A 19,494-nucleotide genomic window follows, 5' to 3' on the forward strand; every position below is an offset into this window, starting at 1 on the left:
TTGGTTTTCAGAATAAAGAACAGTAAAGAAATAATAAGAATAGATCAGTCTTTTTACTATATGAAGACTGCATTTATTGTGCACATACAACATACAGAGAAAGTAACAAAAAGGAAAAATGTTTGCTAAATCCCCTCCGAAATTCAAATCAAATTACAACTCAGTAACCCCTTATACAGCACCGACCAACACAGAAGCTTTAGGACTTTTCACTAACCTACACATGCACATCAAATAACATTGCTCACTGTGATAGGCTACCGGTAGGGGATGAAAGCACAAGCTCCACCTCTTTTCGAAGTTCGACGCACTTTTCGAAAACATTCACTTTGCTCACGCTAATTTTGGTTCGTCCTTCTCTCGCATGTATGAATGAGGGTAGTTTTAGTCCTTGCGTACGGTTTTCCTTGAGTGTTGCTCCTGCTGCTGTTTGAAACATATGTTGTTTATGCGCGCGCGTTAGCGGAGGGTGTAGAGCAGAAGCACTGCGGCAATAAAATCCATAACAAAACAAACAAGCGATTCACAAGTTGTTAGTTAAATGGGGTTTAATAATTTTGTTGTATGTTAAACTCATTTTGTAATTTGAACGCTGCTGACGAGTAAACAACGTGTGTCGTACCAGTAGTTGCATTTCATCTGGCAGAAAATGCTAGTAGCAGGTGGATTGCGTCATGTAGAGGTGTTAACGGAAAAGGTTTCATTAATTAAAGGATTTTCACTGGGATTTAGTTAATCAGATGCATTTAAATCCAAGTGTTGTGACTTAAAAAATACCGAATATTCATATACGTTTTTAAACGATTGTTCCTGTATTAATCGTGATTGTACATATTGTGATAGAAAAAATATGAAAGTGGTGTGAACGTAAATGGCTACTGTGTAGTAACCAATTAACACATGTTTTCGGAAAGGATTTTAACTCTGAAACTGGTGTAGATTCTGCAAAGTTAAGTATTTTGAAACAGTGATGTCTTCTTCAGAACTGGATATTGATGTCAGCGTGGTATCCAGCCCAGAACCAAGTCCTCACGGAATAACAGGTTCAGAAAGTCCTCATGGGCTGCACAGTGATGACGAGCATATAGCATCCCCGGATAACAATCATCTTCATCACAGTCATCTGCACCACTCTGCACTTGTTAGTCATCTGCAACAGAACACATCCAATCAACATAGTTATCACAGTGTAGCTAGCGGCCTAAATAATAACAATACTAGTTTTTCACATAGTCCGGAATCACAGCTTAGTCCTCCAAAAACTCCTCCGCCAATGAATCATCACACGGAAACGATTGAAGAATCTCCTTCGGTGGGGAAAACCTCAGCTACATCTGGATACACTAGCTTCTCAATCTCTAGTATTCTTAGTCGACATGAGCCAAATTCCAAGAAAGGCGTCGGAGTAATAACTCCAATCCCGTCGTTGCCACTGTCGGCAGCGGCGGCAGCAGCAGCAGCTGTAGTCGTGTCTTCGAATGGTAATAGTGGAACCGCAAGCCCACAAGATGCAGCAATGCTTTCTAGGTGAGTTGAAGTGTGATTTTTAACTGAAATACTTGATGAAGTGGGCATCTTTAATGTGGTAAATATCTAATTATGACGACTTAGTAAATACACAAAGCTATGAAATCTTTTATTACCCTATGTAGTTATCTTATATGTAGCTGATATTTCATTATATAGCAATATAATGCTCACTTGTTTAGGTTGACATTCACTAAAAATTATGTTCGTGTTTCCGATTATTTTCAAGTGTGTCGAATTACAAAAAATTTACTTGAGACAATGAATATTATTGTAATGCTAATTCAGTGATTGTAATTAATAAGTAGAAATGTGTTATTATTAATTTTCATGTGACGAAAGTATATATAATTAATTTATTTTTTGCGAGAATCGTTAGAACGAATTGCGACTTGATTAAATTTTGTTGATTTGGCTCATATGTTGGTTCAGTATACGTCAATTTTTAATGTCCTATCATTATACGTTGAAGGCACATCTTCATGGCATTAGGTTTACAGAGTGTAACCCTTATGCTCGATGAGTGCCGATCACGATATTGATCACGTTGTATGGAAATGAGTCGATTTAGATTCAGTTTAGATAGATTAATTCGACTCCATATATAATGATTTGAGTAATTCATTAACGAGTACTTAAAAGCTGACGTCAACGGTATCATTTCCGGAATCGAAAGGATCTATAATAATACATTTGAACTAGATTATTGACCTCTTTTCAGTTTTCAAACTATCCCAAATATGTCTGAATATGGCTGCTTGTCGGTTACGTAACTTATATGATTGAGTCCCCGGAATCGCATGGTTTATTACATCCATTCAAACATGATCTGCTAACACATTGTTGTATTCAAATGAGCTCAAGTTTGTTATGACTGATGTAATCGACAAACCGGAGATTTTTTGTTTTTTGAAAAAAAAGTCAGTCGTCAGTCAGACTCATTTATGCCCGAGACGTCAGAACGGACCATAACGGACCTCGGTGCAATATCTAAAAAGTGTTACATACATAGTGTCAACTTTGAGTTTGCTTAGCGGTTTAAATTGAACTGCTACGGGAAGATGGCAGTTCAATTCGAACTACTTTAAGCACTGACCAGCCGAAGGCGAAATGTGAAGAAAGTTGAAATTAAATATGTGATTTTTGCGTAAACCAAAAATACTATAAATGTCCATAACATAACAGCTTGTTTGAAAGCTGTATTAGGTAATTGATCGAGTTCAAAGATTAAATTGTAAACGCTTCCAGTATCGGAGATATAACGGTATAAGAGCAATTCTAGGAATGGTTAGTAAGTCATCAGACTTCACATACTCCGATTCGGATGTAACTTTGAACACGTTTTATGCTAAAATATTTGTGTTTCACTGATGCAGAGACTAATTCCACTCAAGACAGAGTTTTAAAAAGTGCGGATATATTTATGCATGCACTTACTTCAAATCATGGTAACCCGGAAATTGTAAATTGTATAAAAATTGAGTAAATGAAATCGATTGAGCACTTCAAAAACATATACATTGTGAAAAACCTGTTTTAATCCACCTAGTGGTGTAATGATGCCTTTCTCATGTACATATAACATTATGGTATTCTATTCAAAAATTTTCTCTTCGATTTTTGAAAGAAACCAAGAGATTGTTTGTCCATTAACTAGTATAACATACAGAATAAAACAGTACTTTGATTGCGTAGGTCATCCTTAACAAAACGAAGTGGGTTCACTATTATATGCACTTCCGACACCGGAACCCGAGAACCGGTATAATCAAAGTCGGTTCGTACGGCCACCAACTAAAGCTTGCTTCATTTAGAATTGGAACAAACTTTTGCTCATATTGTGGCGCTCCTGGTGGACGGATTTGGAAGCTCTTGGCGCCCACGTGTCGGGAATTTTGTCAGCTTCACGTATGATTTTTGACATTCCGAAAATCGACTGTGCTTTGTAAACAATCAACATGGAAGCCGAAAGAAGGAAAAAAAATTGTGCACAGTTATTTGGAAAATCCATTGTGGTCTGCATCTAGGCTAGCTAAACAGCTGAAATTCCCCAGAAATACCGTATGGCGCGTTATCAAACGGTATAAGAAAACATTGACGACGATTCGGAAGCCTCAAGCCGATCGTCGGAGTCGAACTGACGACCGGAAATTGCGTGGTAAGATTTTGAAGACGATTAAGAGGAATCCTAATCTGTCGGACCGTGATTTGGTCAGAAAATTCGGTGCTGCCCATAGTACCGTGAGGAGAACTTGACTCCGGGAAGGAATCAAGTCGTATCGAGCTAGCAAACAGCCTAATCGGACCATGAAACAGAATAGTGTGGTCAAAATTCGTGCTCGGAAACTATATGACCAGGTGCTGACCAAGTTCAACGGGTGTCTTCTGATGGACGATGAAACCTGTGTCAAGGCTGACTTCGGTCAAATCCCAGGTCAAAAATTTTACTTGGCAACGGCTCGGGGGGATGTTCCAGCCAAATTTAAATTTGTTTTTGCCGACAAATTTGCAAGAAAATTTATGATTTGGCCGGGCATTTGCACCTGCGGCAAAAAAACGAAAGTTTTCGTTACAAATAAGACAAATGACATCGGAACTATACCAAAAAGAGTGTCTCCAAAAACGAATTTTGCCGTTCATTCGATCCCACGACCATCCTGTAATGTTTTGGCCAGATTTGGCAAGCTGTCATTACAGCAAAGCCGTTTAAGAATGGTATGCAGAGAAAGTGGTCCAGTTTGTTCCGAAAAAGCTTAACCCACTCAACTGCCCCCAGTTCCGCCCTATTGAGAAATACTGGGCAATCATGAAGAGGAGACTCAAGGCAAAGGGAAACGTTGTCAAAGACATCAATCAGATGACGACCTGGTGGAATAAGATAGCTAAAACGATGGACGAAGAAGGTGTGCGCCGCCTACTGTGCCGTGTTACAGGAAAAATTCGAGAATTCCTTCAAAACCGTGACGAATAATTTTATCCGTATTTTTTCTTAAAAGTATGAAGAAAACGCTACATTTGTATAAAAAAAGATCTTGAATACAATAATAAATAACTGAAATACAGGCAATTGTCTTTGTTCCAATTCTATTTGAAGCAAGCTTTAACATGACATGCAAACTCTACTAGTACGCACTCTTAATTACGATTTCTATGAAACATCTTACTTTTTAGTCAGATCCGACTTCTGGTTTAGGAGATACAGGGTGATTAGTATAAAAATGTCCATTTCACATAAATTAATTAGGTTTATCGGGTTGGCAGATTTGGATAGTCGATAACCAAATAAATTTATTTCAGTTTAAGCGGTATTCGTTTTTGGATTCGGAATGTACCCCCAAATTTTAATACTCACTACAATTTCTCAAAGATGTCTACACACTCCTCAGGTGAATTTAACTGATTTTGGCTACACCGATTCTAGAATTCCGGTTCCAGTATCGAATCGTTTCTCAAAGCTCAATGATTTTCTCAAAATTTCTCGATCATTTTCGTCAAATTGAACTTCAAAAACAAAAATTCAGGTCCCATACAAAATACAAATCCGGACTTAATGTCCCATACAAAATTGGTGAATTTTATCTGATTCTGGAATTACTGATGATGAGTTTTTAAAATTCATACCGATATAGAAGATGTAGATTGTTTGGCGTAGGCGTAGGCTCTGGAAGTACCATAAATGATGACGAAAAACTCTAAAGTGGAACTTACTTCGACATCTCATGGAATGTTCAATCGATTGTCACACGTTAAGATTGAAATTCGATACGATTTGCAGTTTCGGCATTACAGGGTAATGAGTGATTAAAATCTCAATTTGCCGTTTGAAAAGACGATGATTAAAATAATGTGATGAGAACTAAAACACCTAAGAATATCCATGCAAAAAACACATGCGGATTGATAAAAAAAGGTATCATCTCACTGCTAGGTGGATTAATCATGTTTTTAGACTTAGGCAATTGATCAAAAAAATTAAAATTAAAAAAAAAACAGCTGAATTTTTTTGAAACTAATTTTAGTTAAATTTAATTAATTTTTTAGAGTAGCGTTTATCTGAATACCAAAATGATTCCTGACACACATGAACACCATTTCTTCGTTCCAGTTTCAGTGTAGTAGAAACCAGACTGTTTTTAGTTTTTGATCTTTAAACTATAACATCATTGAATGTTGAATGTAATGGATTTTTTATTTTTTGTAGGATATAGAATATATAAATATATATATATATATATATATATATATATATATATATATATATATATATATATATATATATATATATATATATATATATATATATATATATATATATATATATATATATATATATATATATATATATATATATATATATATATATATATATATATATATATATATATATATATATATATCAAAAACTAAAGAATATGCGAAAAACGTAGTAATTCTGTTTCACCAGACTTCGCATCCCATTGCAATCGTTCAGTACCGGCTAACAGTATGGCATTGTAATTGTATGTTTCATTCAATCTGTAACTGTTTTCATATATTTAGAATTACGATCGACTTGTTTATGAGTCAATTCTTTGACTTTCTTAACGAAATATCTCGAGAACGCGTTTTTCCCGAGAGCAGGTTTTGAAAGACCGTGTCCATCGTCATTCATATATTACTGCACCAATTTTGTTCAAATTTTTCACGCACTTTCTACATATAAAATATCAGACCCCAACGTTTTTTTTCGTTGTTTGTTACTTTGGGAAGGTTTTACAGTTACAAAATGGCGGATTTTTTCGTGAAAAATCGTAGTTTTCACTTTGAACAACCACCAAAAATTTAAAATATAAAAAAAATCAAACAGAAACGTTGGGGTCTAGAAAAACTTCTACTCTAACTATGCTGCTTTGATTTGTTCGCTTCTGATTAGTCTGCGCTGAGATACAGTGGACACCGCAAATCATGATTTTTAAGAAGAGTCGTCAAAATACCTCTTCGCCTACTTATTTCTCAATATTTTTCCACGAAAAAATACAAAATGCTGTTCGAATGATTCTCTTTAATATGCAAAACTTTTGAATTTATTTTGTTGAGCGATAATTCTGAAAAAAAAATCGCAACAATTATGATCTTTTCATCATAGACCCTTCCCGGTATAGTGAAGAGTAAGGTATTTTTAATGCCAAAAAATGTCAGTGTAATTCCAATCGAACAAACTACCTGTCAAATTCAACATAAGGCTTATCAAATACCAGTGCATTCACCAGAAAATCGTTTTTGTTAGACATGCTGAACGATTAGTATACATAGTATCGCACAGACTTAAACTTATTCTAACTTGAACCTATTCTTATTCTCTGTTTAAAAGTCTACTTACTAATATTAAAATTGAATAAATTATGAACGCTATTGAAGTGCTGATATGAAATTTTGTTGTTTGAGATTAAACCAAATACGAATATTTGCTGATTTGACAACAGTTCACCAAAGTTTTAATGATATGATAAATTTTTATATGATCTGCTTACACACCAAATGAAAACTAGATTTTACAAGTAACTTAATACGATGTAATTTTTTAAAGCCTAATTTGTCAAATGGCGGAAAATTTCATTTATAATGACCTAATGTTAGATTAGCATGAATTTCACTGGTTTTGACTGTAGCTTGCATTGTAGCTTGAACCTTTTACCAACCAAGCAAATGTGTGCTTCTGTGACTCAAACGATTAATGGACGTACTTTGTGATCCAATGATTCTCGGTTCAAGTCGCGTGGCGGTCGCTATCAGCATGATTTTATTTAATGCTATGAATTTCATTTCATTGAATTTTAGACATAATATTAAATGTTTTTGCACGTAAATTAGCGTGAACGGTGACGCTACATTTATGTACATCTAATAAGTTGTAAAATCATAGGGTTCTTTCGAAGTGTGTACATAGTCTTCTCATTAGTAGAGTCATCATATTATTTTGCGATTACTCGACTTGAAATCGGGTAAAATATTAGAAGCAATACCGCAGAAAAAAATAGTTCGAAAATTACTCAATACTGCTGCGTGGAAACTCGAATTTTCATCTTACCTTTACGGTTGAAGATTTCACTCTAAATAATGGTTTTCGTAAATGAGATGACTTCTGGAGCTGAGATGACTGCTAGAGCTGTTGTCCTACTAGTTTTATTAAAACAAATTGTTTTAATACGAAGTTTCCTTTTTAAAAGATATAGTTTTGATGAATCTGCTGAAAAACATCAGAAGTAGAAAGAAATACAGTATGTCAAACAAAGTAAGTAATGGAGTAATTAAATGTATTATCAGTGAATAGAAAAAAGATAGATTCAATTAAGCCCGAAACAAAAGTTAAACAAAAAACATAAAATAATGGTGAAGTTAATTGCCCTACCTTAGCAAAGTTATACAAGTTGAAATGTTTTTCCATTTTTGGCCGGTGTTATTTACCCGTCGGTGTTAATTGGCATCAGTGTGCGAATAATTCACAATATTTTCTATGGTTTGCGTAATATGTAGCTATCTATATTGCACATGGTGAAACTATTCACCTGGTTCCTTCAGCTGATTTTCAAATATATGGACAGGATTGTTCGACTTATACTCCTGCATTGCTGGATGATCATTGCAGTCATTGCAGTCATTAAAGCGGTTTCATTCTATCTGAATAAATCTTATTTATAATTCAACTGTTTTATAAATTAGGAATTGATAAATTAGGACTGGTGATGCAGCAGTGGTTAGAAGTTTTTAACGCAGAGGTATTTGATTGGATGTATTTACTCCAGTTTATTTGTTTGAAGCAATCATAAGTATAACATTATTTGATATAATTGAGTAACTTTTTCTCCAAGAACGGCTTTCATGTAGAATTGAGCATCTCTCAATCTGAACCCTTCCGTAATCATCGAATTTAAGTGCGCTACCTTATATGCTTTTATATAATATAATGCCTCAAGCATGATAGAACCGAATCCGGAGAAAATCTGAAACGTTCAGTAACGAATTCTGAATGCTAAGTGATTTAATAGTATGAGTGGTAATACTATCCGTTACACCAGGCATGCAGACGAGTGAGACTTCATGGTTTTGCAACTACCTATTTCGGTCGGCAGGGAGTCCCAGTCGGAATACACCGGGTGTATAAATCCGACCTTGTTTGTTAGAAATAGCCTCAGAAGAGCTCTTACCGCATTGCAGGAGGCTGTGCACACCAAGGGCATATAAATACGGTGGGATAATCGCTTCAGTTGCACAAAGCAAAGTAAAAAAGCGAATACAAATGGACTGCGCTAACGTCTAATTGGCTGTAATTTATTTGAATAAACAGTGTAATGATTAAGGTGTGGGGTGTCGTTGAGAACAGATGTTTCAGTTATTTTTCCTAGGCGTTTGAAAAATGAGAAGGACAATCGGAACACCCCACTTAAGAATTCGAGCCACAAACAGAAGCCGTAGTCAATTGTCGGAAATTGTGTAAAACACGCTAATTTTTAATCACAAGTTTACCTCAAAACCGCCTACGAACGGAGGTACTTACGGCCAGTAGTAGTATCATGTTTCTGGATCCTCAAATGTCGTCTTTCGTACTTCCTTATCTAGTCTTCGTGGAAACATCTTCTGGTATAAAAGGAAATCACCCCAGTTTCATGTTATTTTATTTTTCCACCGAACAATTTCGTAGCGAGAAGAGGAAAAGTTAAAGTCATGTCCAACAACATAATTGACGAAGGTAAACTTGATGAAGTGTTTTTAAGATTTTATAAGTATTTTTATGCGTATTTGTCTTGCTTGATTCTAATTAATAGGTATGAGTCTATATTGCGTGTAAAAAAATAAAACCTTCTTCAGAATTCTATGAATGTACCGTTAACGACTTTAATACTAATTACGGTTTGACAACTGTTGAAACAAAGCGAGAAAAATGATACCAATCATGCAATCTGCTCATTATTTTTCCATTTCACAAATTAGCTACAAATTAACTTGCGAAAAACGCGTATCCTCGTTTTAGACTAAAAAATCAGACAGGATCCTTCATGTAGAGTGCTAATCTGATGTTTATTCACCAGGGTGGTTTCCACAGGGAAACGGTCAATTAGTAGAAATTAAATTCTAAAAAAACATATTTGTATCCGACCACTCTGCACCCCGTTAGGAAATGGAAGTTTAATATTTATTTATTCGTGCGCGTGTTTGTTCCATATCCTTAGCGAAGCATAGGATCCCCTTTGGACTGAATTCGTGAAGGCTTAGGAATAACATTAATCTTATCTTCTGATCTTATCGGTGATTTCATTGGTTTTATTCACGTGCCGAATTTTTTTAACGTTCATTTAGTCCTGCTTAGAACGTCATATGGCATGCTTTAGAATTATATCTGGATCTAATGTTTGCTTTTGAGTAATTTGCTGTTGATGTTACAAAGCACGAATTTTAAATTAAATTATTTCATGATTGTCCAATATCGCTCAAAGCTGTTAGTTATCCAAAATAATATAATCCACCTAGTGGTGTGATAATGCCTTTCTCTTGTCATTCTAACAGTCTTATTAAAACATTTTGTTTTTCGTTAGGATAATTTTATTCAGATTGTTTCGGTTAGTTCAGAAAAACTATTAGTTTGAAAACATTCTCGAAACCAGAAGTATCAGTAATAATACATTTGAACTTGACCATTGCATTCTGATCTATCTAAAATAAGCGTGAAGATAAAAAGTGCGTTTTGTCGGTTGAGTCTCTTATACCAATATATCTCCTGAATCGAAAATGACAGACACTTGATCTACGAACTTTATTCACAACTCAATAGTAGCTTCCAAGCAACCCGTGGACAACTTGACAGCTCCCATACATCGAGAATATAAGTAAAAGTTTTGGTTCTCTGGTTCCACAATAGCGTCGTAAATAGAATAACATTTGGAAATAACGTATCTGTTTTTCGACAATCTGCGGTTTAAATTTTTATATTTAATAAGTAAAATAAATTTTGCTGGCCTTTCTTGACATTTATAAAATAATTATGATGATTAGTTACTATGGTTTAGTATAAGTATAATTTTGCGTGAGGCACAATATGAAAATTACGCTCCTTTCAAATATATTGCTGGACGCATACACAGTGACCGCAAATAACGTAATGAAGTACTGGTTTCTCTTGTAATCTTTTTGTTTCGTGATTCGTTGCACCCGTATTGTTTAGGTACACTAGCGCCGTCCTGAATTCAGTGGAACACATATGAAACAGGCTCATTTCTGTCAGGTCGTGTATGGGTTGCTTCCAAGTGAACCGCTAAACCATCTCAGAGAAAATTACAGGGAGAAGTTTCAAAATCTAACTCGAGAATCCATGCTCCGAGTTTAGTTCTAGTATGTAGGTTCTGAATTCTGGAAATGAATTTTGAGACTGAATTTAGGAACTAAGGCCTGAAACTGAATTCAGAAATGAATTTCTGGATGGAAATTGTTTCTAATCGATTTTTGCATTTCAAAAAAAATCGAAACGTCATGAAAAAGGGTGCTGTGCATAGTCTTTTAAGTGCTAAGAAACAATTGCATAAAACAGTGTTTCACTTGGCTCCGAAACTTCGCTTTATAATCATCTACTACTACTACTGGAATAACGCGGAAAGTCGCGTATACAAAAATATCAAATCCATTAAAAATTAAAAATTAAAACGAATTTTAACAATTTATGGCTTGATGGATAGCTATTACCGTGCGGAATCTAAGTTTAAAAACATATTCTGTTTTCAAGGTCAATTGTGACAGATATTGTCAAAAAAACTGAAAATTTTGACAAAAAAAGGATACATCAGATCTCAAAACCACTCAATAGCGTTCAGGGTGACAAGGGAGATCTTTCATTTGCGACTAGTTTGATCAAAATCGGTCCAGTCACTTCTGAAATTTCGACCTCTTTGTTGACAACACACATACACACACACACACATACACACGGAAATTTGCTCAGTTTGTCGTACTGCATTGGTATATAACACTCGGCCCTCCGGGCCTCGGAAAATTCTATTCTAGGTAAAAAAAGAGAAACCTTAAGTTAAATCCGCCTGGTCTCAATTTACACTTCTAGCCACCTTGCTCTCGGTCTTCTTCTTTTGTTTCACCTGCGCTTCACGTTCTTGGAGCACCGTCGGGAGTGCGAAGGCTGCCGTTAGCCGCAAGTATCTTTCTCCTGAAGATAGAGAATGTTGTATTTAGATCGGCTATATCCGACGGACACGAAGTATCCAAAAATGGTCAGTATTTTTCGCTCCTATTGGAACCAGTGATGTCAGAGCTACGGAAATCTTCCTATATTTATGGATTCGGAGAATTTTTTCGTATCTATGGATCCTTAGAAAAACACACGGAAATTGGATTTTTTAACGGAAATCTACAGAAATTAGAATTTTTCTACGGACAACTACAGAAATTTATTTTGGCCGCTGAGCAAAAACTACTGCACTGCAATTGAACGGACAAATCTGAGTAATCGCATGAAAAATCGCTAAATTCTGTCTAACTTCTATACGTTTTGTAGACGTTGTGTGCAAAAAATGTATGCGTTCAACCTTTTTTTGCTTGAATGTAAAAAGTGATCAAATTTTTCGTAACACTAGCTAATGGTGTAATGTTTACACCGTAATAGTTTTATCTTTGATTTGAGCGAGAGGAATAAGAACAGGTTGTCACCTCTTGGCGGCCAGCAAGTCGTTGATTTGTTTTATCTAATGCATGTGGAAAGACATTGAATTATTAAGCAATTGATGAAGTGTACATATTCGTATAGAGTAAACTTTTACGTTCACTTTGCCTTTCACTGACAACTCAATATGCACTGAAAGTCGAAGAGCAAACGTAAAATCGTTTCCTAATCTATCTAGTGGTTTGAGAATGACTTCCTCTTGTCATTCAAATCGTTACCTGCATTTTTTTTCATTGAGCTAATGTTTTGATACAACTTGAGGTACATTGAGTATTCAATTATAATGCTAATGCGAATGAAGCTCGATGAAAGTATCTGCAATATTTATATTCAACTTGATCATCTCAGATTGGTAAGATCGACTCAATCAGGGCCGGTGAAAGAGGTGGGCACGTTGGGTATTACTAACCACCCAAAAATTCCAAAGGTGGGTAATTACCCACCTGAAATTTCGAGCGGAAAACAACGGTAACATTAGTCTTATTATTGTAATTCGGAATAATAAATAAAATCCAAATTATAGAATGCTGGTTCTCAAGGTAGAGCAAGGATGTGAATTTTTTTATCAATATATTTATTAAGATGAGACTTGATGAAATGATCCTTTTTGAGCAAGCAGAAATCTTTTAGTAACTTAACTTTCCCCTTCCAGCCGAGCTTAAGCATCTCATCAATGCAAACCACTCAAGTCTCCGATATACCGGAAAGTACCGAATAAGGTTTTTTAACCTTTACTATCCGAACCGACAAAAGAAGAATGCAATAGAAAGTAACAACTTCTGGTAGCTTTGACGAATCTAATAGTGAATGGTAGAAGTGTTTTATCGGGATTTTTCCGGCAGAAGTTTAAGCTCGACTTCTTTGGTATAAAGTAAAAGCTAAGATACTTTTATATTTTCACATAAATAAAATCACTCAAAATCTTTTGACGTTTATGTTTTCTACACCAGTGTGCAAATTCAAAATACAGAAAATAATACTGTACAAACAGGTTTTGAACATTAATATCTCAATCATTTTGAATATCACAAATACAAACATCACACAAACTGCTTGGAAATATTTCTACCCATATTTCAGATAATTGGTGATTGGAACTTCAGTTAGGAATGAAAATCATTGTCATGGTTTCCTTTAGCAAACAAGACAGTATCGTATGTACACGGTTTTCATAAGATTTCTGGGTTTCATTGAGAACGTTCGCATTTAATAAAATTACTCATACAAAACAAGATTCTGTATCGAATAGACTCCATCCTTATAAAATTATTTGTCAATGACATGAACATAGACTTCAGTTGTAGTGATGACTGTCTCGTTCGAGCCAAATAATTTTCACTTGCGTGTCTTTTTCTGATCAGTAAATGACAAGCAGTCACTGGGGGCTAGGTTCTTGTGAATAAGGTGAGTGAGGAAACAGATTGCAGCCCAATTCGTTTAATATTTTCATTGACTTATGTCACGATGCATTGTGCTGGTTAACGGTGATTTTTTGGTTCATCTTATGAGGCCGATTTTTACGATTTCGCACTTCAAACGCATCAATAAATCAATGTAATGATAACTTTTGAAGGTACTTTCTAGCTCAAGGTAGTCGATATTAATAATATCTCGAGCATCTAAAAAACAGACGCAATGATTGTTCGTTATGTACATCAGCGGCTGGACTGTTCATGGATTTGATTTATGCTCCGTTCGACTCGCGCCACATTTTGATTGAAGATCGGTTGTTTCTTTGTATTCGAGGAAATGCTGATGACCTGGAAAATTCTCAAAAAAAATTATGAAAATTCGCAGACACGAATAAGTTATAACGGCTCACGAAAGCCTGCTGCCTTTGTATTGAAACTAGCTGGGTAGTCCTTTGTTACATGCAATGTTTTATATAAACAGAACATTAAGAAAAAATACGACCTTGCACTTTTAATGGATAAATATAATTTACGTTAGAACAAAGGAGTACACTGGAACCTCAATTTACGCGCAGAGCCGGGGTGCGTAAATAAAATTTCGCGTAAATTAAATAAAACATCGCGTTATTTCAAATTTTTCGGGAAAAAAATGTTTTTCAAATTTCATTTGATTTTAGTGTAAATAACATGAACAATCCTACTACGTCCAATGCTTTAGCGCCTGAGAACCTTCTGAGTATGTTCTGTGACTTTGGAAATGCTTAAGAAATGTTCCAAGATCCAAGAACTACTTGGAATACTGTCCTTAGGAACTACACTGTTTCACAACAAGAACTACAACGGCTAATACATGTTTTGTTTGTAGTTCAAACTTTTGAGCTACACATTGTTTAATTGTTTATTTTTAGCTGTTCCATGTAGGTTTCCAGGCGTCCAAGAACTTCAGTGAAAACAGATTTTAAGATCAATACGAGCATTCAGCAGACCGAGAACGATAAGTTCGTTAATGCACTTTGTTACACTGGTAGATCTTAAGGCCTAAACTCCAGGAAGTTTTCGGCTGGATCTTCGGTTACGTTGGTAGAGGAGGTTCTGAATGAGCAAGTTCTTCTACAGATCTTATCACAGTATGTCCATTTCCTTTAAATAGTACTACGAGTACATACAACACTTAATAGTTATATAAAAGCAATTATATACAATATTTGTTTTCCAGATAATTCTTGGATGCCCACGCTCTTATTTAGATTCTTTGAAATTAAACAATGCATTAATGTACATTTCAAAATATTCAATTTCCTGAAGTATGTTAGATTGTTTTGTAATTATATAAATTGATATTTCCATCATTATGCAAAAACCTTTTGTTACGCGATCATCGCGTAAATTAAATAAAAAATCCCGTTATTTCGAATAAAACGCGTGAAAAAAGTCGGGTAAATTAAATTCGCGTAAATGAGGTTCGCGTAAATTGAGGTTTTAGTGTACTTTAAAATAGTGGGTCGTTACCACGGTGTGAAAAATTGTCCACCTGAGTTTTACATGTTTCACCGGCCCTGAACTCAATCATCTATGAAAATAATGAACAAATGAAAAGAGTGCGATTTGTCGGTTACGCCTCTTGTAAGATCAAACATCTGGAACCGAAAACGTCAGTTATTCGATCTTTTAAAATGATCAATGACTCGATAGTGGCATTCAAACGAGCCAAACATTGTTGGAATTTGTTCAGGCGGCTCCGAGAAGAAAGCGTAGAATGGTGCACACTCATACACACGCAGACATTTTTCGATCTCGTCGAGCTGAGTTGAATTGTACCTTATGATAAAAAAAGAACTGGAATTTTCATTTTAAAATTCCCGCGCTTGTCCAATCAGTCAACTTTTATTCTCTCAACGTTGGCAACACTTTTATACACATTCTGTCAAATTTTGACGCATATCTAACGATTAGTTTTTGTTTAGCGTCTATACAAAGAAGTTGAAAAATTTTCGTGTTGCGATTTTTATAATGGATGAAAATTTAGGATAACGTGCGTGCATCAAATTATGTGTTGCAAATGGATTTAAGTGTTTCGAAACGTTGAAAATGTTGGAAAAGGCCTTTGGTGAATCGTGTCTAGGAAAAACACAGGCATACGAGTGGTATAAACGCTTCAAAGGTGGTCGTACAAGCTTGGATCATGATGAGATCCCTGGCCGCCCAACAACATCTGTTACTGGAGAAAACATTGAATCGGCGAAGCAAATCGTGTTGCAAAATCGTTCTGTACCGATTAGAGAGATTGCTGTGTTGTTGGGCATCTCTTATGGATCAGCCGAACACATTTTAACTGATGTTTTGGGTTTGAAACGCGTCGTTTCTCGGCTGGTGCCAAAAAAGCTGAATTTCATTCAAAAACAGCGTCGTGTTGATGTGGCCAAAGAGATGATTTCCAACGCAGATAGTGACCCCACATTCATCGAATGCATCATAACTGGTAATGAGGTGTGAATCTATGAATATGACGTCGAAACCGCACAACAATCGACCGAATGACGCTTCGAAGGCGAGCCGTTGTTCTAAATTTTCATCCATTATAAAAATCGCCACACGAAAATTTTTCAACTTCTTTGTATAGACGCCAAACAAAACCTAATCGTACGATATGCGTCAAAATTTGACAGAATGTGTATAAAAGTGTTGCCAACGTTGAGAGAATAAAAGTTCACCGTTTGGACAAGCGCGGGAATTTTAAAATGAAAATTCCGGTTCTTTTTTTATCTTAATGTATATCTCCGGAGCTCCAATCTAAAGTTGGTTTATCAGCAATTGTTCATACTTTCGATAAAAAAAGGTATAAAGAAACACTTTAGTTTCGTTAGAGCAGTATCTCTGCTGACTATGTTCGAATGTTCGATAAATATTAGTTGTACATACCCAACATAATGAAATGAATTATAACCTGCCCACAATTCTGAGCCTAGAATACGGTTTGTATTGCAATGTAGCGAATGTGTTTAGCGGTTTAATTGTGATAGATTCGAAACACTCTTCCTAGGTGACATTCTTTTGTCCATTATCGTGTCGTCTATCATCATCATCATCATCATCATCATCAGTAGCAGCAGCAGCAGCAGCAGCAACAGCAGCATAGCATTCGTATACGTGTTGTGTTACCGCTGTTACTTCAATTCTGTGGTACCTAGCCTATACCATTTTTATCAGAATGGGTGGACTACTGGGATCAACAGCGCCGTAGGACATTATGCGAACACCAAAGTACTCGACACGCAATTGTGCGTTGTATCATGCTTTGTTGTTTTTAATACTGGTCAATGTCCATTAAAGTGCACTCTTATCCATCGTAAAACAGCCGACGGGTCTCTATGAAGCTGCGACATCGATTAAACAAGGAGTGAATGAGTTTTCCTGCGACATGGGAGAGGCAAAACGGAAATGTAATTGTCACTGGATCGATAAGCTATGCATACCTTTCAATGTTTACCCGCGTAAATTGAGCACTGAGTGCCCACGGGAAAAATGTTCGCAATGCTGTTTCGTTGTACTTTTCAATACCTGAAAAGCTTTACGATCGTGTTTCAACCATCGTAAACATGCGATATAACATGTGATTTGTTAATTGACAATGCGAATGTGAACACACCACTGCAATATCTGCTTCATTTCTGCTGGGCGCATTCGATACGATTTAACGATAGGATAGTGGGTGATAATGAACCATTCTGAACTCTACCGTGTGTCGACATCTATATACCCGTACATACAGTTCAGTGTAATCCAGGTGGGATATAGTTTTGTATGTTGTCCGTTGCCTTCAATCGATAACCATTGAGAGAAGTGCATTCTGCACTATCTATCTGCAGATTGAACGATGGCTACCGGTAGTATCGTTTCATTTTGGTTACCTTGCTTTGTTACCGCAATCATTGAAACGATGAAACACAGGCAATGGCTTTTATAACAACAATAACAGAACTCATTTGAAAATTAATCGATACCGGTTGGGTAAAACACGTCATTTGGCTTGCATGTAATAGTCAGAATGATGAATTTAAAAGTGAGGACACGTGGTTATGGTTCAGATGATTGACATCTCATACTGGTTCAGGCGAATCAATTGTTCGATTTAAGGGTGATTGCGTAAATATTATTTCAAAACGGTTACAAAGAAAAGATTAAGTTTAGTTGTTCGAAATACTAATTTTGTGTAGAATACAAAGAGTGGTAAAACATGTGATGCGAGTCGTATAAATCTATTCAAGGCAGTAAGTATTATTCGTTTGCCCCTTTTCAGTTGAAATGAACTCTCGACTCAATCCAATTTTGGGAGTTATATGAGAAAAGATGTTCTTTGAATCAACATAGTGCAAGGTATCTGAAAAGGCAGATGGTTATCAAAAGAATCGTGGTATTCTTTTGAAATTTCGCACACGCATTTTACTCTGTAACGATGAAGGAGTACTTTTTTCCCTGTTCCATTCACAAACAGTGCGGCAAGCGACTCTTTCGGCTTTTATAAACGTTGGTTTATCGCTTTTTAATCATACCAAATGTTCCCGCTGAACAAGAGGGGATGGCAGTTGGTCGTGTGCTAGCAATTGCTATGATTGTGTGAAGATTCAGAGCAAGTGATTAAAATACTCTTTTGTAACGCATTGACCAACTTTAACAATATGCTTTTAACATGGAAATTTAATTAAGATAATTGAGTTGTATCATTTAGTGTGTGAAGATTGTGAAAGTTTTGCAGTCATTAAATTTTTTAGAAATACAGGGAATATATTTGATAGCATAATATATACGTTTTCATATGTATTTTCTTGAAATTCTAGGCAGCCTATAGATTATATAATCGAAAAATGTGTGAAATGTAGAGTTCAAATGTATGGTCATTCAATGCGAGAAAGAATATTAATGAAAGGATGGCAATGCACGATGATGGACAAATTTTTTTTTTTTTCAATAGTAAAATATATATTTTCAGGCACACTGCTTAAGCTCTAAGATGCCAAGGGTATTTCCTAATCTTAATTAACGACTAACTTAAAACTAGAATAGTATCATTAGATTATGTCGTCTAGAATTTTTGGAAAAAGCTTTTAGCTGGCGTTCGGCAGTGGTCGGTGAATTGAATATTGCATGACTTCCAGTTGGTGCTATCTATGGCCGCTTCCTTTCAGTTCGTGTGGGTCCGCGGGAAACACCCCCAGGCTACGAAGGCCCGGCGGGTGGCCCGCATGCTGGTCATCGACTGGAGCGTAGGACCGTAGGCGGTGATGGTGATGTTACGAAGAGATGAAAAAATAAAAAAAGTAAATATTGTGGAAACCGAGGTAAATAGGGGGTATGGAAACAAAATGTCTGAAAACTACAGAGATCTAATTAGTTGCCATCGAGATGGTGAAGAGACGGGGGAAGGGGGAACGAAAAGTTAGTGACAAAAAAAGATCTTGTTAGTTCCAATGAAGATGGTGGACAGGGACGGTGATCGAGAGAATCGGGCGGATGTTAGTGTCGAACCTGTAGGTGGAGATTATACTTTCTGAGCGAGGTATAACAGATTACACTTGGATATTAATGTGTTTGAGGTACTGGTATATAAGAAGCATATAAGAGATATCCCGACTAGCCAACACATCTCGGACCGGAACTTCAGGTGGTCTACCTCGGGCCCTTAGGGAGTCCTTTAATAAAGACCTGGCGTCACGATACTCCGTACACGTCCATACGACATGCTCGATGTCCTGATAACCGTCACCACAAGCGCAGAGACCGCTCTCCACGACTCCAATACGCCGGAGGTGCGCGTTGAAGGTGTAATGGTTTGACATGAGCCGAGACATCACACGAATG

At 36.1% G+C, this 19,494-nt stretch overlaps 1 protein-coding gene across 1 annotated transcript in view; it reads left to right on the plus strand.

Annotated features, from left to right (window-relative positions):
* The first annotated feature begins 406 nt into the window (after positions 1-406).
* Positions 407-19,494, plus strand: part of LOC131440731 (homeobox protein Hmx) — a 49,798-nt gene continuing 30,710 nt past the window's right edge. Inside the window, exon 1 of the mRNA XM_058612259.1 lies at positions 407-1,527. Coding sequence (XP_058468242.1) covers positions 971-1,527 — 557 coding nt within the window. The 5' untranslated portion in view covers positions 407-970. The remainder of the gene's footprint in view (positions 1,528-19,494) is intronic.

Source organism: Malaya genurostris, chromosome 1 (assembly GCF_030247185.1).
Source record: "Malaya genurostris strain Urasoe2022 chromosome 1, Malgen_1.1, whole genome shotgun sequence".
Taxonomy (NCBI): domain Eukaryota; kingdom Metazoa; phylum Arthropoda; class Insecta; order Diptera; family Culicidae; genus Malaya; species Malaya genurostris.